The 24785-nt window shown below is 45.1% G+C and overlaps 1 protein-coding gene across 1 annotated transcript in view; it reads left to right on the top strand.

Moving 5' to 3' along the window:
- Positions 1-22452, top strand: part of GRIK1 (glutamate receptor, ionotropic, kainate 1) — a gene marked incomplete at its 5' end in the record, with an annotated part of 67387 nt that extends 44935 nt beyond the window's left edge. Inside the window, 4 exons of the mRNA XM_009706891.1 lie at positions 1927-2144; positions 6826-7051; positions 11376-11626; positions 21964-22452. Coding sequence (XP_009705193.1) covers positions 1927-2144; positions 6826-7051; positions 11376-11626; positions 21964-22119 — 851 coding nt within the window. The remainder of the gene's footprint in view (positions 1-1926; positions 2145-6825; positions 7052-11375; positions 11627-21963) is intronic.
- Positions 22453-24785: the final 2333 nt, after the last annotated feature.

Below are 24785 nucleotides of genomic sequence, written 5' to 3'. Positions count from 1 at the left end.
GTAACTCAGAGGCTGTGGCGTTCCGAGCCGAATTGAACTGAATGTCTTCTGCTGCTTTTCCGCAAACACCCTTTGGCTAGAGGGAATCACGGGAGGTTTGGCATCTCACCCCAGCGGTTCTTCTCCGCCTGCTGTCTTGTGCTGCCGTAAGGCTGCGCCGGCAGATTTCCCGGTTGCTTGTTAAGATATCTGCAAGGTACCTGGCTGTTCTGCATTGCTGTCAGAGCTAGGTATTGCGCCAGGGCCCAAGTGCAGAAATTAGGTTTGTGTAGCTGTCTGAGCTTAAAAGAAATAACACCCTCGGGATGACCTGAATCAGCGCTCCTAGAAGCCAGCTTTTGCAGGTCGACCCCAGCTTAGAACCCAACACACGCTTTTCCTGAGAGGAACAATACAAAAAAAGAAAAAGATTTCATTATATTAAAAAGAAGAAAAAAAAAAAATCTGGTCTGAAAAGCAAGAAAGTACAACAGACCACAAACATAAATCCAGATAGAGCAACAGCTCTTGGAACGAGTACATTTGGACTCGAAAATTTCAAGTGAGAGTTTTTGCTTTTAGGCTGCCGGCTTAATTGGAAATCCGCGCAGCGCCGGGGCGGCACAGGCAGAGCATCTGCTCTCGCAGTTTGGCAGTTCTGTCAGCCTCCTCAAACCCTTGGGCTATGCTTAGCTTTGACCTTTAAGAGACATGTCTTTATGTTTGCAAAGCTAAGTTAAATCTGTTTACTGGTTGTTTGGAAAGTTTTTACCCTTTCGGTCTTTGCCCCAAAAGTCACATTCAGAGTTTTTGCAAAGTCTGGAAGTATTCTCTGTAACACATTTAAATTCCATACAGAAATCATTAAATAGCTGGGGAGAGTTAAGATGTCAACACGTTTTTCCAGTAATAGAAATATGTTTGTCACATCAAAAGCTTTTCGTGCTGAGATCTCCGTTCACATGTGCTTAAGTACTTTAAGTCCATCCTTCATCAACAAAATAATTATGCAAAGGATTAACTTTGAAGTCAGAAGTATGAAGTGCTTTGCTGAACCACATCCTTGAATCCCCCGTACTGAGCTAAGTTCAGCGGGGACGCCTCTAGAAAAAAACAGCACAAAACTCGCAGGAGAATGCTTAGAAAGACGAGTACCTGTGTGGCTTAATTACAGTTTCTCTGAGCCGTTTAGAAGGCGTTTCAGCGCGCTAACACCCACACGTGCTGTTCGGGGGGGTTGTGACAGCGGCAGATCACTTCGATATTTGCCGCTGTGACGTGCAGGCAGATCTGCTCAAACTTTTTCAGCAACAATGAGTGTTAAATACGATGTCCAAAACTTTGCGTTGCCCTGTAGATCCAAAGGATACATCCATTCACCCTCTGAATTTTCAAGTGTGACCCCCACGTTTGTGATACCGTGTGTTCTGGGGTTTGAGCTCAGTTGCCGGAGGCTGATGAGTTCACCGGCACGGTGGTGATCGCCCGGTGCCTGCTGAGGTGTGTCGGTAGGATGCACAGGGCAGGTTTCTCCTGTCAGGTATTTCTGCCAGGTGGCTGCTAAGCAGAAGAGCGTTCTGCTAAAGATCTCTGCTTTAAAAAAATTGATTACAGTATACTGGCAAAAAGGGACTCAGGAAACGGACAAAAGTACCAGTATAGCTGGCTGGGGATGTAGGAGGTTAATATCACGATGGGCGTTAGCTCAGAGACGTAATGGGGCTTAGACCCAAGGATAATTCCATTTGTCATGTATCACGGCATACATCCCCTTCACAGTGTGTTACCATTATAAATGTTAGCTGTGCATCTGTGAGATTATTGTTTAAATCATTTTATCATACTGCAGCTCATAAAAGCATTCTGTGCCTAAAAACAGTCTGTGGTATCAGGAAAGGCATCTTTCAGCATCATTTTAATATGATTGTTTTGATGATATTGTAACAGGATCAGAGCTGATGCCCAAAGCTCTTTCTACCAGAATAGTTGGAGGAATATGGTGGTTTTTCACCTTAATCATAATCTCATCCTATACTGCCAACCTGGCTGCCTTCCTGACCGTGGAGAGGATGGAATCCCCCATTGATTCCGCAGACGATTTGGCAAAGCAAACCAAGATAGAGTACGGGGCTGTTAGAGACGGATCCACCATGACCTTCTTCAAGGTAAGATGGCATCAGCCAGCTCTGCATGGTCGGACTGACTGATGGCCCTCCAGCGATATACATGGTGAGGCAGAATCAAACATTTGAAAGGATTAGCGTAATAGGTAAACGCATCATTTGCCCAAATCCATAGAGGATCCTTCAGCAATATTAATGTAAGAGATGAGAGATCTTCCCCCGAGACGTATGGAGAAACAATCTGATGGTGTCCTGCTGGGAGGGGCAAACCCATCCCTTTGGTGGGAGGGTCTGAAGGGAACCAGGGCATGGACCTGGGGACGTTCTCCTCCAGATTGCTTCTCAGGGTGGGATCTCAGCTTCTTCCAGCCCCTTGGCTAAGATCGCTTCTGAAGGTCACATTTGCACCACAGTGCCACTTTGTTTGTCCCTTTTTTAAAATGGTCCATGGTCAATATTACACAGACTATTAATATAGAGGCCACATACACACATGAACACATCTGTAAGTAAAAGACCATTTTCTGTGGCTAATTGCTTTGTAGATAACGTGGGGGTTTTCTTCACTATTAGTATTAATTACATACAAAATGGGTTAATCTCAAAATGTCAACGTAAAAGCCAACAAGCTATAAATATAGGATATATGCACAAAAATCCTGTGACAATTAGAATTAATTAGCAGCTTCATCGGTAGTCTCAGCAGGGAAGTTAATGAATGAACCGATCTCGTGCTTTTCACTGTGGCATCTAAGAATGATGTTTATAGATCGGCAAATACGCGGTGCCTTTGAAGAGGATGAGACCCTGCGGGGAAGCAGCACGTGGGGCGAAATACCGCTCGTGCCACGCATGAGCCCTCGCCTGCCCTGCTTTAACCACAAGCCCTTATCTTTCCACATGAGGCAAAACGCTTACACACCAAAAGGATCCTGGCTAAAGTATTTGGGTCATCTCTCAAAACGAAGAATGCTCACCGAGGACGTGTCAGTCATGTCACAGAGCTGATGGAAGGATGTCCCTGCCGGGGCTGTCAAGGGTGGATTGCCCTTGTAATGCCTCTCCTGGGGCTGAACAGAAATGTTTCCGTGCTGCAAGAAACACAAGAACTCCAGTCGTTTTTCAGAGCCTCGTTATAGTCAGTTCTTGAAATGATGAGCTGACATTTCCATTAAGATATGCTGGGAAACCCATCTGGAGATATTCCTGGAAATGGCGTCAGGCCGGTCCCGGACTCTTAGAAGTTTTTTTTGAGGTGGCGGCTGTGCCGGGAAACCCCCTGCCCACAGACGGGCACTGCCCTTGCTGTGCTGGAGGCAAATTCAGCATCGGAGAGAAAACTTCAAAACCTGTTGCTTCCATGTTTTTTTAGAGAAAATAGCTTCTGAATTTCGTTATGAAAGGTTCAGAACAAGTTCCCAGAGCTGTTTCCAGCCGTGCACTGATTTTTTTGCACCATTAATCACTGAGGTTAAAATTTGTAGGCTTAAAAGAACATAAGCCTTTAAAAAAAAAAAAAAACAGACAAGGTGATTAAATATTTATATGCTATACATGCTAGCTTACTTGTGCCTGAAAGACACGTGAACACAAACACAAGAACACTAGTTTTTGTACGGAGTGGAGATGGATTCCCTGGCAGAGTGAGGGTGACGTGGTGAAAGATGCATGAAAAATACAATTCATCGCACTTGTAAGCCAGAGGGACACACACGCTGTTATATAAAAGTTGTTAATTGGTTTTATTACAGCAGCCCTCCAAGATCCTCACAAGATTAGGATTTCTTTACACTGTCCAAGACTTAAAAAAATTCAGCGAGGGCCGGAGGCGGAGGGCAGCACTTACCCCGTTCCCACTCCTCACGTGCGTTACGGTGGAGTTTAAGGAAAAGCACCTTTGCCGTAACAGCTCTAGAGAAGAGACTTGGAATAACTCTGCCTCTTTTTGGGGAGCTCTGAGGTCCTGACCCGGCCTGGAGGGTTTTCCTCCAGGCTGCCCCATGCTGTGATGGGCTCTGGGAGCACCCCAACGCCCGGGGGTGCCCCCCGACAGCCGTGACCCTGCCATTCGAGGGCTGGAGGAGCTGAGCTGGGGTGAAAGGTGCTTTTCCCGAGGGGCAGCTTGTGCTGCAGAGACAGCCCTGCCTCCCGGGAGTGCTGCTGGGATGGGGAGAGGTGAGGAATCGGCACGAGCGGGTGCAACAGCCGTAAAAATGTCCTGCAGGAGCATGGCGCAGGGCTGGGTTGCGCTAAGGAAGGGTCATTATTTCAAGTGTTGCAAGATTTTATTTATCTCAGGGCTACGCCTGGTAATTAAACCAAGAAATGTCAAAAAAAGAAAAAAAAAGCAGACTCTTCAGACTAACTTTTTTTTAAAGCAAACCCATGACACTCCGAGCATTCCTGGCTATGGAGGAGAGAGGAGCAAGGGGGTGTCTGTCATGCGGGACACGGGATGCAAAGGCCAGATGAGTCGTGGCAAAAGGATTTCTGAAGACATCAAGGGCAGAAAAAGATCCTGGCACCAAGCAAGCTCTGAAGAGCTTTGGTTTAGGACTTTGTGCTTAAGGTAGCAGGAGGAAGCCTGGGAAAGACGCTATTAAGGAGGGTACCTGCTGGATGGGATGCAGGTTGGGAACCATAGGAGAAAAGCAAGGTGCTGCCACTGCTCTTCTGAAAACTTGATTTGTGTTTATTCAACTTTGCATCAGTTTTTATTTAGGCTTATTTATAATGCATATACTAACAGGTGTGGTTTCCCACTGATTTTGAGTGCCTTACGCTAGTATCCCTGTTGTAATAGTGTCCCCAGAAAAACTATTGCTAAAGAGGCAACATTTTCAGGAAAGTTTCTGCAGTGACTATGGCCTTCTAGCCAGGTAGTGAGGGGACTGAAAACAAGAGCAATTGAAATTATTTTGGGGGAAAAAATGGCATTCTGACTTTGAAGGAACCTCAGAGTCAGCCCCAGATCTGTCCGTGCCGGATGAAAATACCCAGCAAACAGGGCCCGGAGAGTTTAGGAGTGCTCCGGCGAGGGGATGGGCTCTCGGCAGGCCAGCCGGCAGGGTCTCGGGCCGCATTCACCATCGGTGTGCCTGTCCAAATTTGGGAAAGGTCCCACTGCAGGCAAGATGTTTCACATCCACACATCGTGACACACATTTATTTCTCCAGACTGTCCTGCTCTGTTCCCGACATGTCTGTAAATCTTCCAGTGCTTCCTTGCTCCTCTGTGATAATAGATCTTAATCTCATGTTACAACTCTTGCCAGCTCCTACCTTCTGATGTGCAGACGTGTTTCCACTGAAATCAATGAGAATTCAAAGGCCAGAATTTGGCATATGATCTGTCCTGAAAAAAAAGGGAGTTGGCAATTTGAGAAGCTAAGATCTTCCTTTCAGATTCGTCCGCATAAGGAATACATCCTTCCAGTAAATTCAATATCAGACTCAATCTACTGCATAAACTTATCATCGATTTCAAAAAATATTCCCAACTGAGCAGTAAAAATGGTTTCTACTAGTAAAGAACCACTTAGCCATCTTCAAAGTTTGGTGATCTCCTGTGGCTTACCACTTAGGTGGAATGTAGGCGACATTCACAGGTATTGAATTTACAGGTGAAGCGTATTAATGTTTAAAGCTGAAAGAACCAGAAAACCAGCTTCTCACAGGAATCCCCCAGACACTGGTGTTTAATAAGCACATATGGTCTCCACGCCGTGAGCCTAAAAGCAGCTAAGATGGCTATAAACCATGGCGATAAACCCAGAGACGGGGCCGAGGAAGGGGTGAGGCTATCCTGCCCCAGAACTGGGGAGACCTAAGTGCGTGGGGGACCTTCTGTCGCATTTACATTAAAAAGTTGGTTTGTGCCTGGCTCGTGCTTGGCTGCAGCACAGAGCAGTTCAACAATGGGTGGCTCTGCCGTCTTGAGACAAAATCGTTTCTACTGACAAGTTTGTGATGGCCCAGCTCTCTGTCGGTCTACCTTGACGTTTAATCCCGAAGCGACATTGTGTGCTCAGCGTTGTTTGGGAGCTTGCAGGGAAGAGAGGCGTTTAACCATGTCAGTGCTGTGCGGGGAAAGGGATGGCCAAGGCTGGCCGGGGCTGCTGGCATCCCTCCTCCTGGGCAGGGGGGCGTTGACGCAGGGCACGCACGCACCGCTCCTGGCGAACTCCCCCTTAGCTCAGCGGGAGAAGGATGGAGTCCTTGAGTCCGATTGCAATGGAAAGCAGAATTTTGCTTAGAAGCCGCTTTAGGTTTGTTTCTCAAGCTTTATCCTTGAAGTACATGACTCCTAGGCAAGTGATATCAATACAAAAGGGCCAGCACTTTACCCGTCGTCAGGCTTTTGGAGGAGGGTGTTTGCCCTGCCAGGCAGCGGCACCGCTCCTGAGTGCGAGGCTACCCAGCTGCAGTGGTTTGGCTGGGTTATGTGCTGTAATCCACGTAACAGCCTTAGCCCAGAAAACTTCAAAGCACTTCACAGTTGTGCCAGTAATGAAGTTCCTGGCACTGCAAAGGAAGTGAAAAAAGGGATTCCTCAGCATAAAGCACAGTGAGAGAGAAAGGCTGCGGGGAGGAAAACCCTGCTACTGAGTCTCTTTCATTCAAGCTGTGCTGTTGGCATCGGTCACAACAAAAGGCTGAGGAATATTTTACAAGTGTAATTAGGGTGCTGGTGTGATTCTGTGCTCTCCTTTTCCCTCCTTAGAAATCCAAAATATCAACCTATGAGAAGATGTGGGCGTTCATGAGCAGCAGGCAGCAGACGGCGCTGGTGAAGAACAACGACGAGGGAATCCAGCGCGTGCTCACGACGGACTATGCGCTGCTGATGGAGTCGACCAGCATAGAGTACGTGACGCAGAGGAACTGCAATCTCACCCAGATCGGGGGGCTCATTGATTCGAAAGGCTACGGCGTGGGAACCCCCATTGGTAAGATGCGTTCCAGCCCAGGTCTTGGGGCGGGCACATCCAGCCGTGGCCCCTCCAGAAGTTTACATGGCCATTTGAGTCACCCCTAGTCTTTTAGAAACCTTCCTCACCGAAACAGACCCTAGGAACCTCCTTTTAGGCAAAACATCTGCTCTTGCCCTGCTCGGCCGCAAGCAAGAGGGAGTACGGCGGCGCGCGCTGCGGCTGCAGAGGGAGGTCGATGCTCGCCTTCTGGAGCGAACGGGGCATCCTCCGTGCTGCTCGAGGCGCACATCGCTCTACTGAAATTCAGTTTAGTTTGAGAAATCAGGTAGTGTCTCCGGGCAAATGGAAGCGGGCAGGATAAATGTTACCTCCGACATATGCATGCCAAAGAGAGCTGCGTGGAAGGAGATGAATTTCTGTTCTATTTCGTGGCCTCAGAGCAACACAGAGGAGCAGCGAGAAGCAATTGCAAGGTGCTGCATCTGCATCAGGGATTTCAGTGGTTTGAGCTAAGCAGAGTCTTAAGACTCCCAGTCTCTGTCAGCTCTTTCCAATAGACCTTTTCTAGCACATCTGGTGTCCTTTTCAAGATTTTCTAATTGTAGGGAATTAGATCGTGTGTCAGTTGTTTGTGCTGTGTTCCTGTGGGTAGCTGGCACTGGGCAACCAGATCTTTTTCCTGTGCAATATCCTTCTCACGTATGCGTTTACCATGCCACGCTCCGTTAATAGCTATGCAATTTTATTGTCTTCAGGGGAATTATTCAGATATATACACAGATATAACAGGTGAAGTATTTGGTCCATCGGGTGCTTGGTAGACCAGTTATAAACAAGGGAGAAACACCACTGCACTTTGAACTGTGATTCTTTATGCTATTGAGTACCTCAGACAGATTGTCATATAGATAACATTTTAAGTATATTTTTCCACTGGCTATGTGAGAACAGCCTTCTCACCCTGAGGAAAGTGATGCAAAAGCTAAAAACCTGAATAAAGACAAATGTACAGCAAGAGTTTCATTGCAGTTATAAAGCTGCCACACTTTAAACCAAGAACAATGAAGGAATAATTGGAACAGATGGTAATCCTCAGAGAGAGTGCATCCATTGGAAATACGGCTGCGAAATATATTTATAAGATGTTTCTTGTATGATAAATGTGCCTTAATTTTTTTCTTAAGGAAAACCAGCAAAATTCAGGGGAATAGATATCTCCAAGCACTGTGGAATAATTCAGTGCCATCAGGCATCTTAAATTCTTAAACGATTGCATTTGTAAACAAGATAAGCTGTGGAGATCCTTCCACTATTCAGACAGATAGACCCCAAGGGCTCTGTTATTTTTCTCATAGCATGCAAGACTATTGATTGCAGAAGCTGTATGGGGGAAAAAAAAAAAAAAAAAAAAAAAAAAAGACGACTTGTCCGTGACCCTAAACACCAAAGTTTCAGCAAGTCTTAGCTGGTCTGCATTCATTCCTTCAGGAGAATGCACAACCACCTGGCTGGGGTTTGCAGCAGCAAAAGTATGCCTCGCACTCCAGAATTTCCAGCGACTGAGCTGAACATCATCACTATTTGGCTCCCAGACAGGAAGGAGAATTTTTGAAAGTTCTGTGAATCCAGGAAATGCACTCTTTTATCGAAGCATCTTCTGCAAATAAAAACCCCACAGATATAGGCTGGCTTCCTACTTCCTTCTGCTGAGTTAGGATGAAGGGGATTTAGGCGTTATCAACAAACATCTCCATTTCTGTTTATTACGGAGCCGATGGGTCACAGAGAGCAGAGCTGCCGTCAGATTCTTGGCAAAGGCCGTTACTACTGAAAAATCTCAGCGATGGCTGGTGGTGAACTGAACGGGCTCTGGAAGTACTGCTGTAGCAAAGGCACCTCTAAGCAAAACCTGTGCAAAGTGTCACCCTGGGAGGCCTCCGCCTGAAGAAAGCAACGTTATTATAGGTGTCAGGACAGGTATTAATTCTAATATCACTGCCAGTGCTGATGCTAGTAATTCTAACACTAAAGCTATTAGTGGTTACTTGGGAGACTGCTAAGAAAGTAGATAGATGCATTTCTTGGCCTGAGAGGTAGGTTGTTCATAGCTCAGAGGCCATAAATGATATGCTGAATATTCAAAGAGGTGTTGAGCTGGATTTAGTGCTCACCAGTAAAACATCACCAATCCAGCACTCCAGGCACACCTGACGAACTTTAAAAGCACGGGTAGAAATATAGATGTACCTGTTACCCTCAAGATGAATTGTGATAATCCTGCTGGCAACATAAACACCACAAGAAAGAATGAGCATCCCCACAAATCCTGCGTTGTGACTCAGGGTGCTCCACTTTACCTAACAGCGATGTCCTTTCAGACAAGGGAAAAATCTGATGAGTCCTACAATCTAACAGACTCCAGCTACCAGGGCGACAAACCTCTCCGAAGGTAGAAACAATTCTGCTCTTTCTTCTGAGAGGTGCTGCTGCTTTCAGTGGTCATAATTCACTTCTCTGTGCAAAGACAGGTTTCGAAGGTGTTTCTGTTTTGTTTTCTGTCATGCTTATTTTTGGTTCTTCAGTAGCAGGCATGGAAATCATCTATTCTTACAGCAGGCGTATTTTCCTTGCAAAGCTGGCTACCTCAAGCAGTGCCTGCTGATTGCTGGCTTCCCAGATGGACCTTGCAGAATCTGACACGCATCTCTTGGCATCTGTGGGCACCACGTGTCCTGGTGCTGGCAGTGAGAAACGCTGAAAAACCGCCGAGTGTTGGCACAACAAATGAAGAACGGCAATGTTTTACACCCCGATTCTCCTTAGACAATGCAGCGGGCTAAAGGAAACGGAAAGCATAGAGGGGGACTTGTATTCATGGTACAATTATTTTTAATAATGTCCTGCACCGCAACGTAATAAGACAACTGAAATTCTGAGGCCAAATTTCCAAGGCTATTTAGATGCATAAACAAGCAAAAGTGGTGCCTAGTGAGATTTTTCTAGAGTGTCTGTGTCTGTGGGTACCACGCTGCCACTGAAATTCCGGCACACATTCTGCCTTAAAAGTTTGTTTACCTTGATCGGCTTAAGAATTGCAGCTGCTTTAATTTGCAGCAAAATGTGACTTTTGCTGAAATTACAGCTTAAGAAAATAGTCTTGTTAATGCACTAAAGGAGAGGAAAGGATGGATGGTGGTTAGCTATGTGGACAAAGGACTGGCAATGCTGGTTTTCAGCCCGGACGCTGAACATGGTATGAAGTCCAACATGGCAGGATTTGGGGGCACATATATGCCTTTCCAGCCAAGCAGCCTTTCTTGCATCCCCCTCCTGCTTGCTATCATAAAATCCTCGCCCCATAAAGAAAGGTCTCTCTCACAACGCCAAAGCCAGCTTCCTCTTGTCCATGATAATTAACAACAGGATTGTTGCTCTTATTGTTGATAACTTCAGCTTCTGGCACCATGGGAAAAGATAAGGGGCAGCAATTTCTTTTAAGTAGACACTGCTCCAGAAGCCCCTGTAGGGCTACAGACGTGTGCTCTGCAGCAGGACGAGTTGGGTGAAGGCACTTCCAGAGATGTCAGACGATGGAGAGCCAGAGCATCGCCCGCGGGGCAAACCTGAACGGCCGAAGTGCCCGACCCGACCCCGCTCTTTGCCAGATCCTGTACAGGCCCATTCGTGCTGCTGAGCCTGAAGACACATCATTTAGCAAGCTGTTGGCTTGCAAATAAAAAGCATGAAATAGTTGCTCTTTTCAGCTTGCAGTGCCAATATTATTGCAAGTCACGGAAAAAAAAGACTCGGCCGCCTTGGGTCCTTGTAAGCTGTAAGGTAGCTGAGGTGGAGTTGTGGGCTTATGCAGGTATCGATGAGAAGAAACTGTGGCTGACTGACAGTGGCCTTTTCTTAGACAGCTGCCCCTTTTACATGCGGTAGGAAAAATAAACAGATGTTGAAGTAAATCGAAGAGATGCAAAGCGGAAAGTCTCAAAGGATGCTCAAAGCAAGACTCAAACATGACATGGAGGAATTGCTTAGCAAGAAAACCCACTGCCAAGGCTTAAATAAACCTCCGTAGGAGACCCTAGAAATTATAATGAATTCTCAAACAAATAACTGCACCAAGGGAGCCTTCCGCTTTCCAGTCCCCAGGGCAGAAACCAACAGATAGTCATCTCCCCCCTTCCAGCCAAAGAGAAACCAAGAGTTTTGAGCTGGAATAATCAAGCCTCTGATACTTGAACACTTTTTGCTTCAGATAGCAGCAGCTTGCTCCCTCCCTGCCTTCGCTTTGCTGCAGCCAGGGCTGACGGGTCTTGCTCTCGCCTTGCAGGGTCTCCTTACAGAGACAAGATCACCATCGCCATCCTCCAGCTCCAAGAAGAGGGAAAGCTGCACATGATGAAGGAGAAGTGGTGGCGAGGCAACGGCTGCCCCGAGGAGGACAGCAAGGAAGCCAGCGCTCTCGGGGTCGAGAATATTGGGGGCATCTTCATAGTGCTCGCCGCAGGGCTCGTTCTTTCGGTGTTTGTAGCCATTGGTGAATTTATATACAAATCAAGGAAAAACAGCGATATTGAGCAGGTGAGTCGTACGCTTCCAGCTTTGCTTATGTTTCTGGGAGGCTGAGGGTTGTGGGTGTGGAGGGGACTGCATTATACGTCTCTTTGCTGGAGTGCAGATTTTGTATGGCTGAACTCTCACCGGGCGTTTTGGCACTAAAGGCAAATAATTTATTAATAAGAACAGGGAAGTACCTCACCCACGGTCCAATTAGTGCTGCTTAGTATGGCAGTGCAGAACAAGAGCAGTTAATTTCTCAAACAGCTTCTGCTTGATCTTTAAGACTTCAACTATAAGTTATCTTGGAAAGGATTAAAACACAAGTGGATTATATTTTTTTTTTTGTATGGCATTAGCATCAGCCCTTTGAGTAACAACAGGAATGTACTTCCAAATCCCCAAGGGTCATTTTTCTCTTGCTCTAGAAAGCATTTTTTTCACAGCCAGGGGTTTACACCCTGTGCTGAAGCATGCGCTTCAAAGCAGGGAGACCTACTGAAAGGTGATGGATGCCACAGTAAAGTAAGATTATGGAGCCAAAGAAATTCTGGTTATAGCTCCACTGAAGCGTAATGAGCAATTTAAAAGGGCAGAGGGAAAACAAAGGAAATGCTGTATATAAATCATGCCTTGAGTATTACAGCAGTTTGTGAGATAGAATCAATCATTAAAATAGAGTGTAAACACCCATTTACCAAACCACCAGCCGCTGTAAGAGAAACAAGGCATGAGCAGCAACTCGGAGCCTGTTCTTGAAGTTGTCTGCCAGCCCCTTCCTCTGGCCGCCTTCCCTGGTGCCGGTTTGGTTCTGGCCATGTCCTGAACGCCGACATGGCCCTGTTTGGCTCAGGTGCTACAGCTGCCCTGATCCCCTTCGCTTCGCCGGGACTGCCCGTAGGGACGAGGGGCACGTTGCGCTGCAGGATCGGTGGCCGCTGGCGCAGTCACCGAGAGGTGGGTTCCCCATCGCCCAACTTCAGGTTTCCAGACGTGAGGCACCTACTTCGAAGTGAGGTGTTTAAACTCACTTTGCAGTTTTAGATGCGAAAGGCGGGAGCTTTTCCATGGGCAATTCAGCCTCTTCATCCAAGGTGTAATCCCGCGAGGCTGATGGCATTTTCTGATGCCAGAAATCACTGTCAAGAGAAATAAGCGTAACGAAGGCAGCAGGGATGAGTGGGAGGAGGAGGAGAACATTTTGAACTCGGTCTGAGAGGTGCAGTTTACGCTGCATACGGCAGCGGTGCTGGGATGTGAGAGGGATTGACACCTGAGTGAAAACATGCAGGTCGGGCTGAGGGCTTCAAGAGGACAACATCTGATTTTGGCTAAGGTAAATCCCCTGCATCTCCTTGCTGCCAGCAAGGGATCACGGTAAGCTAAGGCTACGCGCCTGCTGCCAGCTGAAGGGAAGCGAGCTGAATCCCTACCATGCACCTCCTTGTCCAAATGGCACTTGGTGTTATTTTGGGTCCATGACACCCAGTGCCAATGTCAGTGGACTTGGTCCCCACAGTATCCTGCGGGAGAGGGCAGCTCCTGGCCGTGCAGACATCTCCACGAGCAAGCCCTCGCTAAAGGCAACGGACACAGCTCACGTGGAGCGATTTTGCAGGCCGTATTAATCAAAGTGTCCCTGTTTTGGAATGAGCCAGAGATACAGGGTGAATGTATTTTGCACGTATTGCAGCTTTCTGGTTAGTACTTTAACCCTACAGAGCAGTTTTAACGCAAAATGCATAAAGAACGTATCGATATCTTTGTTTTGTTCATGTCTCAGGAGATCTTTCATTCAAATCTGCTGTGGAGAACAGTTGCAGCTAATTAAAATATTTAGTATAAATGCTAATGTGGTGGAGATTTATCCTGGAAACTCTTCAGAAGTCTGGGAAGGGCAACGCATTCCTGAAGTCATAATTAAAGTAGACCTAAAGCTTTACCTCATGAGGGAGTGTTAATTTACTCAGCAGTATGTTGGGTGAATTCCCTATTCAGGGACACATATACACATACACCATTTCTGAAACTGTACTACTGTTTCACAGCAATGTGCTGCTTATTATAGGCAGTTTCTTAATAATCTGGAAGTGAGTTAATGTGGCAACATCATACCTCTTTTCCAGGAGTAATTTTACAGAAAGTAGAATACAACGATTCCAGTGTTACTTTCTGATTTCTCTCAGTTTGTTTTATTTTTATTCTGGTGAAATAAGGTTAGATGGAAAATGCTATACAGTGTGTGTTATCACCAAGCTAATCCAAAGCATGAGTCGAATACAATCTTTGACTTTTCTGTTTCCATGAGTAGAATCTCTTTTGATTTAAATAGCTTTTGAATCTCATTCTCATGTTTGTTTTTAATTTTACTGCTTTCATTTATTTATTTATTTTCTCCATTTTTCTTTTCTTGCATGCAAGGCCTTTTGTTTCTTTTATGGACTGCAGTGTAAGCAAACCCATCCGTCCAACTCCACCTCTGGCACCACCTTATCTACGGAGTTAGACTGTGGCAAGTTAATCCGAGAGGAGCAAGGGATTCGAACACAGTCCTCAATTCACACTGTATAGTCAGGAAAGAAAAAAGGTGTGTCTGATGGAAAACATTACACTTAAACAGTGCATGTAATGGCAAAGGTTGTACTCGCCAGCACATAGTTAATGACCTCAAAGTGCCTCTTGCTTAGATAAGCTTATCTAACGCAAATTGTCAAAGTCCTGGAAATTTGGGCAGTTTAAATGCATATCACCTGAAATCATTACACCTACAGCGAAGAGTGAGTGCAATAGACTGTAGTAGATTTTAAGAATTATCACAGTCTCGATGTGCAATTGTCATCTTGTCATTTCATGGGGTAATTCACCTTTTTCAGGTAAGAAAAATTATTTACCTCCTTTTCATCTCCTACCAAACCTGAGTAAACCAATGGCAGTCTCATTACTAAAAGCATGGAGAAATATTTTGCTTGATCTCTGCCAAAACGTTCAGCAAGTGGGCCAGGCAGTTCTTTATGAACCTCAGAAAATAACCTGCAGGGCTCCATTAACTTTCTGAACCCCTATTATAAGCAGCCAGAGATTTTTAGCTGGCATATCTTATTCCCAGTGTCAATATTTAATGAATTCTAATTCGTCCATTTAAAATTCATTAGCCAAAGCCTCCAAGTAACTATCATAGCACAAAATCATATCTATCAGTTACATTTTATGCCATGTAACCATTAACATTTAAGAACATATTCAACAAAAGCACCCTCAGGCACCCCCACTATACACCTTTCACAGAACAACTCCGCTGACTTGGCTTGAGCAGTTCGTGATGTTCACTATTGTAAGGCTTCGTAACATAGCAAACTCCTTTATGGCAAAATCAGGACATCAATTTACATCAAACAGTGAAGCCTTGGCATTGCTTTGCATATTGAAATGCACAAGGAAACTTTTGTGTCGGAGGTTGGTACTGGGTGTTTTTAATACCCTGGAAGGATAACAGCTTGGTTTCCTTAGTTAGTCTGGGGACTAACAGGGCAGGAGACAACAGACTGGATTTGTTGTTGCCACCAAAAAAAACATATGACAACAATTTGCGATACGCAAAATGTATAGAAATACCAACTTGTAGGATGTCACGAACCGTGGCAAATGACCACGGTTTTCAAAACCTGATTACCTTTTATCTGTATTTCATTATACCCCAGCTTACCGCCAGCTTCGCCAATTCATTTCCCACCCCTCACACCTACTTCATGGTTCCTTGACCACTGCAGTTCCTCCTCATCAGACAAGTTAATGATCTCTTTTATTGAGGGGCCGTTTCTGGCCTCTACTGCAATTAGAGAACTGGTTTGAGTGGACGCCGTCACACGCAATCGCCTGAGCGCTGCGGCGAAGCTCTGCTCTCCTCTTGAATTGTTTCTCACAGACCAGGCTCCTGGGAGAAGCCAGAGCATACCCTGACCTGTGTTTTCCCTCTATTCATGTTACAATTTTTGGTCAGCATTGTTTATGCTGGCGGTAAGCTTAAGTATTTTTTGTGACGAAGATGTACTGCACGTAGCTAGGCTGAACCAATTCTTCTCTGCCAGTGCTCATCCGTGTACGTGAGTGTTTATGCTCCACTCCAGACGCCGCAAGAAATTGTCTTGCTCAAAATGGCATTTTAACCTGTTAGAATAGGGCCTTGAAAGCCTTGGTTCTTCATAAAATGAGCCTTCTCACCAGCAAAGACCTGAATGACATCTTCTATATCCCCGATTTTAGAAAGCATTTTTGTTTGCAGTTTCCCGGTAGAAGAGACTTAAAACTAATTAAATTCAGCTTCTCTCAACTCTCAGGGGAGAAGGAAAATTCCTAATGTGTTTATCTCCATCATTGCTCTATGCAAGAAATCCTCCAGGTTGCAGCTTCGACCAGTTTTTCTGCTTAAACTTTCTGGGTAGACATTTCCACATCTGTCAAGGAAACAGTCACGTTGTTAGGAACAGTCACCGTTTCCCTGTGACCCCACAGACAACCTCACAGACTTCGGCTTGCCTGTGAGAATTACAAAGCAGCTCCTCCTTCCCCTAACAGAGCTTCGTACCTAGCTACAGAAAGAGTTATTAAAAAGCCTTACTTGCTCCTTTAGCAGCTGCACCAGCAGCGGAGGGAGCGAAGAGCCGGCAATCCGCCCCGGTCCTAACAAATCTCTGCTCGTAAAGGCGGCTTTTGCATGGTTTGCGCTGGCTCCAGGACAGGGCCGGTGCCTTGAGGTTAACAGCGAGGTCCGAGGAAGGCACAGCCCGTGGCATCTCCCATGAAGTGCACGGCAGCCGGGAGGACTCCTGCACTGACATAACAAACTTCAAGAAGTGTTAAAACATCCAAAGATTTTCCGCTCATCAGCACTCTAAGCTTCTGTGACCACTATACTTTGAAATTTGACCACACAAAATACAGACGGTCACCATTGCATCTTCCTAACTTGCAGCCTTGCAACTGCATCCAGGACGCAATAATCAAAGGGGATCCGTTCCCCGGCGTGAGCCGGCGCAGGGACCTCGCGGTGCCCTCGGCGCGGAGCCAACAGCTCTGCCTGTGATGGATGAGCCACGACGGACTCCATCGGTTCTGGCACCGCGGTACCAGTAAAGCATGGCCAGAGCTCTCTGGGGAGAAAAAAATGGCTACAGGTGTACCCTTATATCATTTTATATAAATTGTTGTTTTGCTGTTGCTACATTTTACTCCACAGTCCCAAAATATTCAAATTAATAAATGTTTGCAAAAAATGGCATGTGATTTGACACACGGAAGCCAAATACCATTGAAAGCGAAGGGGCTGTGAAAAAGCTGGTCCCAAGCCCTTGCCAGGTTTATTTGGCCGGGGTCGGTGTGCCTGCCTTTATTTAGTGGCAGTTCCTGCCCCCGTCAAACAGTCTGCAGCCCAGCTAGCCCAAGGTGCAGGGGGAAGGAGGGAGAAAGGACGAGACAAGAGAAGAACGGGAGGAACAAAGGCAGTACGAGCGCCATTTCAGAGAGCCAGGAGGAGGGTGGATTCACGAGACCCCTGCACTGCGGAACCAGAGCCAGGCCAGCATTAACGCTTTCCAGTTGGTATTGGTCTTTCCTCAAAGTACAGCCGTGGTATCGTGTGCTTGTGCCACCTCTCTCGGATCCAAGCCTTGAAGTTTCATGTCTTTAGCTGTTTGGAAACAAAGGAGGAGGAGAAGGGGAGAAGGAAGAAATCCCCCATCTTGGTGAGGTTCTCACAAAATAGAAGTTTTTGTGAAGTTGTCAGGTCTGCAAATTCCCCCTCTTCACCGAACATCATTTTGAGCCCCACCGTTTTCAGGCCGTAACCCCAGCTCCAAACGTGACCGTGGCCACCCGCGCCTTCCCGGAGCAGTCCCGTTTGTGTTTAAGTGGCCTGGGAGACCAGCAAGTAGCTTTACTGATCTTTTTTCCTGTAAACAGGAGACTGAGGAAGAGTTTCTATAACTGAGGAAGTTAAAATAATCCATGGTTTATCGTCGTACTGTTTTGACAACCACTGTTCAATAGGCTCTGACAGTTTAAAAGTCTTAATTTAGTGATCTCCTCGTGCAATTAGCCATCAGCGACAGAATACTCCAACAGATTCTTAATGTGCCGCAACAGCAGTTTGCCCACTAGGTGAAACTATTTTGGATATTTTTCCTTTGGTGCGGTAGGCACAAACAAATCACTTTTCTTTTGGCAGAAGACATATGTCAGTGTCCCAGCCGTGGGTCCTTCGCAGTGACGAGGGCAGTGAAAATCCTGACTTCTGCCCTTCCTCCTCCGTGCCTGAGCTGGCCGGGTGTTCTTCCAGAACAAAATCTGGCCCATATCCTTTGATGTTCATAGTTCTCAGTTCTCCAACACAGCGCACTGGGTTTGGGGTTTTGTTTGTTTTGTTTTGTTTTTGCAAGGTATTAATAAAATGCAATTGAAAAGGCTTGTCCCCAGTGGTAGCTATAAATTATACCTAAATTATCGGGTATACGGTCGGACTTGATGATCTTTGAGGTCTCTTCCAACCATAATGATTCTATGATTCTAAAGCTTAACAGAGTCTTCTGTATGAGAGTGTAAGGAAGGATTTGGGACCTTGATGACCAAGCTTTTATAGCCTGCTGAAATGACCAAAGGGCAAAGAGAAAGAGTCTCACATCACAAGGAGAGCAAAATCTGTTTTAAAGGATGACATTTCCTTTTAGCCTCACATGCCATGTCCTGCAGTATTTTGACACTGCTAGAATGAGAAAGTTAAGCTGACTAAAAGCAAAATGTTAAACTTATTACTCTGTTGTTAAATGCATTGCTCTGTGCCTACTCTGCTCTCAGTCTGGGCGAGACCTTAAAAGTGGACTTAACAGCATGCAAAAAAATAGCTTTTTAAAGAAACCTTTTCAGTCTGGGCATCCAAATATGAGACTAGAAGAACAGTATGTTACCCTTTTAAACAGAATTTTGATGTCACCATGCCCCTGTTAAGGGCTACTGTAATTATGGTGCAGACATGGTGCTGTTCAGAGGGTCGTCTTGGGAGTCCCCCCTGAATGTGGTCCTTGTCCGGGATTTTCCTGTAAATCCTGCAGCATTCTGGCTGAGTTTGTACTCGTTCTGCACCACCGTTTCCTACTGCTTGAGAAGTTCAGGGCAGTTCCAGTTTTCTGACACCTGTTCAGTTTCCTAATTGCACGCACAAGCTTGGAGATAAATGGGATTTTAAGCTATGCTTCCTGGGGCTCAAAAGCAAGTTCACGTGTAACTGTACTTCTAAAGGATTAACCAAACCTCTGAAAGTTCAAAGTATCATCTCAGATATTGCTCTTTTAGACCATCTGAAGCTCTGTGTGAAGGCAGAGGGGCAGAGAAAGCCCCGTGTCTCCCAGGTTTTTAATGCTCTTTGCCACCTCCAACTGGTTTTCTCAAAGGTTGTAGGATCTCAGACACAGGAATATGCACAAAATTGATCCGAGTCGTAGTTATGTCCATAACCATTGGAATATCTTTGAAGGATCAGTCCAGGGTCTTAAATCTACATTTAATTCATTGCTTCAGGTTGACAAAACTCATGCCAATGGTGTTTTAAGTCCCTCGAAACTAAGTGTAACATAACTGTAGAAGTAAAGCTCTTTGGTGCTTTTACAAAGCCAGGCACTAGAGCTGCACGGTGTAAGACCGGGGAAGGCATCAGTGTAAACCCTCCTCCTGTCCGCTGCCAGGATGGGGTAGGAGAGAGTCTGGCTAAGGCAGAGCCCTTTCAGGTTTGGGATGGCCCGCTTCCATACTCGGTTGGGCGGATAAGCACGATCAGTTTACAGAAAAGCTCATCTACAAAGAACAGTAAGGTTTTTATATTCAGTTTTAGATGTCGCTGCTACTGATGAACGATTCAGCAAAAGTTTAATTCTTAGACAAGACCTAAACCTCAAAGCCGTTCCTAAGAATAGCTTCAACTCTTTCTGATAATATTTATTTTAGAATTCAAAACTGAGTTGGAAGTGGAACCAGTGGCACTTCACAAATCAGGTAGTCAGATGGTAAAAACTTCACACACATAATGTCAACAGTATGTTTTAAATATCTATCTGCAGATGTAAAATGATCCTCATGGGACTATTTTGTTGATATGAATTTGAAAGGCGTTACGATAATTGCATAGTCTGAAGAACATGAATCAGTTTGGAAAATTAAAATACAAGCCTATTAACAAGGCAGTAAAATGTACTATTTCATCTGCAGAAATCATCCCTGTATGCACATTGCAGAGACTGATGGCTATTATTAAATACACACATAACGTATGGGTTAGTAAGAACAACAGGGAAAGAAAATTAAAATAAACCTGATCAATTCTGCAAATGGTTAATATGATCCTTTCCTTATTCTCCACGGAGTTCTGGAATCACTTTGTAATCTAGATTTTGAAAGCTCAATTAAAACTAAGACAGTAGAGAGAAATTATCCGTGCTAAGTCAGTCACTTGCAGCACAGAGTTTTATTAGTTTGGAAATAAGTGGTGTTACTCTCTAAAAAAGCCTGAAGTAATATCGAAATAGTGTCTGCGTTAGGATGATACCTGCTTCACCCGCTGCTTCCAGAGGGCATGGGGCTGCCGCAGACACTTTGGACTCTCACTCCAGTAATGCTGGAATTCCTATATTACGCTGTCAAAGGGGATTTTTAAATGATAATTGCACCAGCAAATTGCTGGCTATTACCAGACAGTAATTTGAAGAAAAAAAAAAAAAAAAAAAAAGGCAGTACACTGCCCTGGCCTATGTCTGATTACATTTTGGGGATGGCATGAATTAATAGTACCTTAATTTAGGTATACGTAAGAATTTTAGATGCACAAAAATGAAGCATCTCAAAGAAGGAGCATATTAACCTATAGATTTAACATACTATGGGATCTTAGTCTGTGTGCAGCCCATCCCACAGTGGACGTGATGACACACGCAAGATCACACACGTTTAAAATAGACACGCGTGCTGATGCGCTGATGTCTCGGGCTCCTTTGCGGACCCAGGGCTACGCACGCTGTGGGGAGGGGTTATATGGGGAGGAAGAAGCACGGTGCGTGGCAGTCTCTTCTTCGGGATTCCTTTGCTACCTTAAAGAAATGATTTAACCTTGATCCAGGTTACCCTCATACTCTCTTTTGCCTTTGAAAATATTCCTCTAGAATAGCTGGCTAATAGGAAAGGTTGGGTTTTCTCCTTTTCGAATAACGTATCTGGTTTTACTTTTTTAGCCCTGTATAACTGAGGTCACTATTGAGGTCACTATGATTACTGGTTAAGAACTGAACACTGCTGACCTTGCGTTGGCGTCACTCTGGAAGGGAATTTGTGTTTGATACAGAGAACCATGTCTGTGTGCTGTGGCTGTCATTGTCCAAGGACTGCAGTTGTAACCAGTTGTTTTAAAGCTGGTCGGTTCTGCAGTTCTAGAAAGGGTTTGGTAGAAGGATTTATTCAACCTGATGAAGGTAAGGTGGTAAAAGCTTTGTTTCACACTGCCACCATCACTTCATTTTATATATAAATAATCTATTTATATATATTTGCATAGAATGATTCGGGTTTTTTTGCATTGCTGGATACTTCCACTTAAAACCTCTTTGTGGTTTTTTTGTGTTACATGTAGTTATTCCAGCTGTAGATTTTAAAGGATGTTTCCACTTACCCGCAATGTCTTTGTTAATGTTGTGATAGTGGGAAGAAAAAAGATTTCTACCTTCTTTCTAAACTATTCATCTACCTTATTCTTGTGGTAATTTTCTCCTTTCTTCAACACACAATATTTGAAAAAGATTCTTTCCAAAGAAAGAAGAGGCTTGAGAACTGTGCCATATTTTAGAAACGTGCGTTAATTTTGTGAGGGGAAAATAATGAAACCACAAATAAATCTTCAGAAATGGTGTTCTGTGTTTTCTCCTGTATGCCCATTTGTTTGTGGCTAAGGTAGATGTGATTTTAAAAAAGAAGATCTTTTTTCTTTTAAGGTCAGGAGGAAATTCACCTACTGAAAAAGGGTAAGTTTTATGATAGGAAGCCACCAAAACATCGCAACCGCGTCTGTGTAGAATTTCAGAAACATTCATAATCAGCTTTAGTTAAGCCAAAGTTAAATTAAATTCAGCGGAAGCCAAGTCAGGCAAAAGCCGTGACTTCAACGGCCTCACCTGTTGTACCTTGTATTCAAAGCTGGGAGAACTCGGCGGAGCTTTCTGAGCCCGCCAGGAAGAGCTCGGGTCCTTGCTTCCAGCAGCCGCCGTTCGCGCAGAGGGTATGGTCGGACCCTGCCTCCCACGAGAGGTGTTTAATGCCGTTTCCTCTTCCACCAGTGTCTTTCTTTCAATGCGATCATGGAGGAGCTTGGAATTTCACTCAAGCATCAGAAGAAGTTAAAGAAAAGGTCGAGAACTAAGGGGAAATCTTCGTTCACGAGTATCCTTACTTGTCACCAGAGGCGGACACTGAGGAAAGAAACCATAGCGTGAGCAGGAGAGACCCCCTCTGAGGAAATATCAGGAACAAAAAACAAAACCATTGCTACCTACAAGCTGATTGTGGTGGGATTTCTGAAATATAGACATTTACCTTGTTCTTCAGAAATTCTCTGTGGTTTCTTTTTTTAATCTAGAGGTACAGCAGTTTAAATGCTCACATAGACTGATGTACTACTAATCGTCTGGGAAGTGTCTCACTATTTCTTTTGAGATGGATTTGTATGCTCATCTGTTTTGCATCTCTCTCTTCCCCTCCCCATGCATCGCTGTTTGTGCTTTCTAAATAAATAAATAAACAAAAGACAGGGTTCTTTTTTCCAATAATCTGGGAGTGGAACTTTTTTTTTTTCCTTTGGAAGAAAAGATTGCAGCTCTACCGAGCAGTTGTTTAGAGACCAGGACCCAGAAAATCAAAGTAAAAATTCATACAGTTAACTCATAAACAGTGACTACAAAATTGTATTAAATACAAGGGTATCCAACAGTGAGTTATTTTCATTTTCTCTGATATTATAAGGAACACTCTTCGTGCCCTTTTCTGCGAGAAACTTGTTTTTCCTTATCTTTTCGCTTTTTCATTTCTTTTAAAATAGGATTATTAGGTAATGCCATGGCTCCAGGTCCTAGATGTTCAAAAAGAAAAACCAAAATCACAAAAGCAATGATCAGTGAACAGGGGAAGGCAACACTGACATCGTCACACTGCCGTATCCTCCAGCTCCTGATACCAATAAAACAATTCTTGACTTCAAAATGAATATCCCTTAGAAATTAGCCAAGAATATCCAATTTATAACAAATCTTGACCACAAAGATAACAACATCTGACAGGAATACAGCCAGTGCTCAGGAATTGAAACCTTTTCTTGCAACTGCTGGGGGCACCAACAAAATGGTTGAACAGTGAAGGAGAAATTAAGTCTTTTTCGTGAAGAAACCTCCGTCTGAAGAGCAGTGATGCGTTATAGCAGCAAATTCCCCCCCCCCCAAACCATACCTTTATATTGCAGTGGGGTGAAGCACATTTGTATTTATTGCTATGTCATCTCTGTGATTAAGGTCTGTTGTTCCTGGGGCTTTTGTTGGTGCCAGCTGGTTAGCTCTGAGGATGCCTGCAAAAGGAAACGGGTGAAACGCAGGCACATCCACGCTCCAAGGGACGAGGGTGGGTGTAGGAGATGGGTGCCCCTTGCACTCCAGGGCTGGGAGTTGTACCCCTGCCTTCCTACGTGCCGGGTTAGAGAGAGACAGACAGACACCTGGTCTGTCCAGGGCTATCCCACCACCATGACCGCCTCTAATCCTAAGGCAAGGCTGGATAAAGGGAACCCGAGGACTGGAGCCACCCATATTGCTTTTCTGTGCATGGAGCCGGGTGAGCCCAAGTTGTGTCGACATTACCTGCTTCAGCTTCTGGCAATGTTCATTACCCAGGTGCTTCAATGAAGTGTTCAGTTTTATTGTCCTTCTTCTGTTCCCCAAGGGAACCTGGTGTGTACCACTGATTATCCATGGCCATCTCCTCTGCGAAAGGAGAAAGTAATGTGAAAGCCATTGAGTGGAGAAGTCTCTCCGCCACCTTCACCCCTCTCTCCCTGCAGCCCCCTGTGAGCTTGTACGCTATGCTGCATGGCAAGGTCGATCTGCAATGAACGGTATTGCTTACAAAAGCCCTGCTTCAGAAATGAGATATTTCGATATTATTATAGACCAGAAGACACCTCCATTCATTTAGCCGTTCCGTGGGAGTCAAGTTTTCTAAATCTCTCGCCATTACCACTGCTTTCCCCAAGGCTCTCGGTAATTACCCCATATCCTTCTCAAAACACAATGCCCAAACTAGATCTGCTTTTCCACCCATGTTGAGTTGGGCAGAAAAATGTCTTCTTGTCTCTCGAAGGCCATACTGCTGCTCACACACCTTGTGCGGAGATCTCCTTGCCTGAATTGGGTAAGGTGGGTGACCCCTCCGTGATACAGGCAATGATAATTTCAGCCTGAGTTTAGGGCCATCACCATGTGGAATTGCAGATTTTTGTCATGTTGGGGTTTTTTTTTGTACCGAATTGTTTCTCCCGTTTATGAAGATCGGTTTGTCCCCAGCCATGCTGGTTGCCTGAACCAGCTTGGTGGTACCTGCAAATTTAGCAAACATACTCACTAAAAACCATCCGTAAAGGAGACCCAGGTGGTGGACAGACCCCTATAGATCCCCCCAGTTTTGACAGCGAAACTCTGAGTTAATAGGACAGTTAATAGCCCTTTTGGCTACCATACAGTATATGTCATCAGGCCTGTTGCCCTACTTGTTTATGAGAATGTCGTGAGGACAGGATCAGAGGCTTATGAAGGACCCCTTCCCTCACCCACAGGGCCCGTTAAGCTGTTAAAGAAGGAAATCCATCAGATTAACAAGACCTGGTTTTGACAGATTCGTGTTAACTCTTGCTCATTTCCTACCAATTACTTACCAAATAGTTATTTCATGCAAGTGTTTGCCAGGCAACCGAAGCTAAGCTGGCCAGCCCCAAACTCCCTGGATTCTTCTTTGCCTTCCCTTGAAGACAGGCATTATGATTGCTGTTTTCCAGCATTTCTTCTGGACTGTGTCTGTCCTCCCGGAGTTTCTCTCAGGAGGCTGGGAGCAGCCAGCCTCT

The sequence above is a fragment of the Cariama cristata genome, unplaced genomic scaffold (genome assembly GCF_000690535.1).
Source record: "Cariama cristata isolate BGI_N322 unplaced genomic scaffold, ASM69053v1 scaffold1889, whole genome shotgun sequence".
Taxonomy (NCBI): domain Eukaryota; kingdom Metazoa; phylum Chordata; class Aves; order Cariamiformes; family Cariamidae; genus Cariama; species Cariama cristata.
This window is presented reverse-complemented; position numbering and strand designations above follow the sequence as displayed.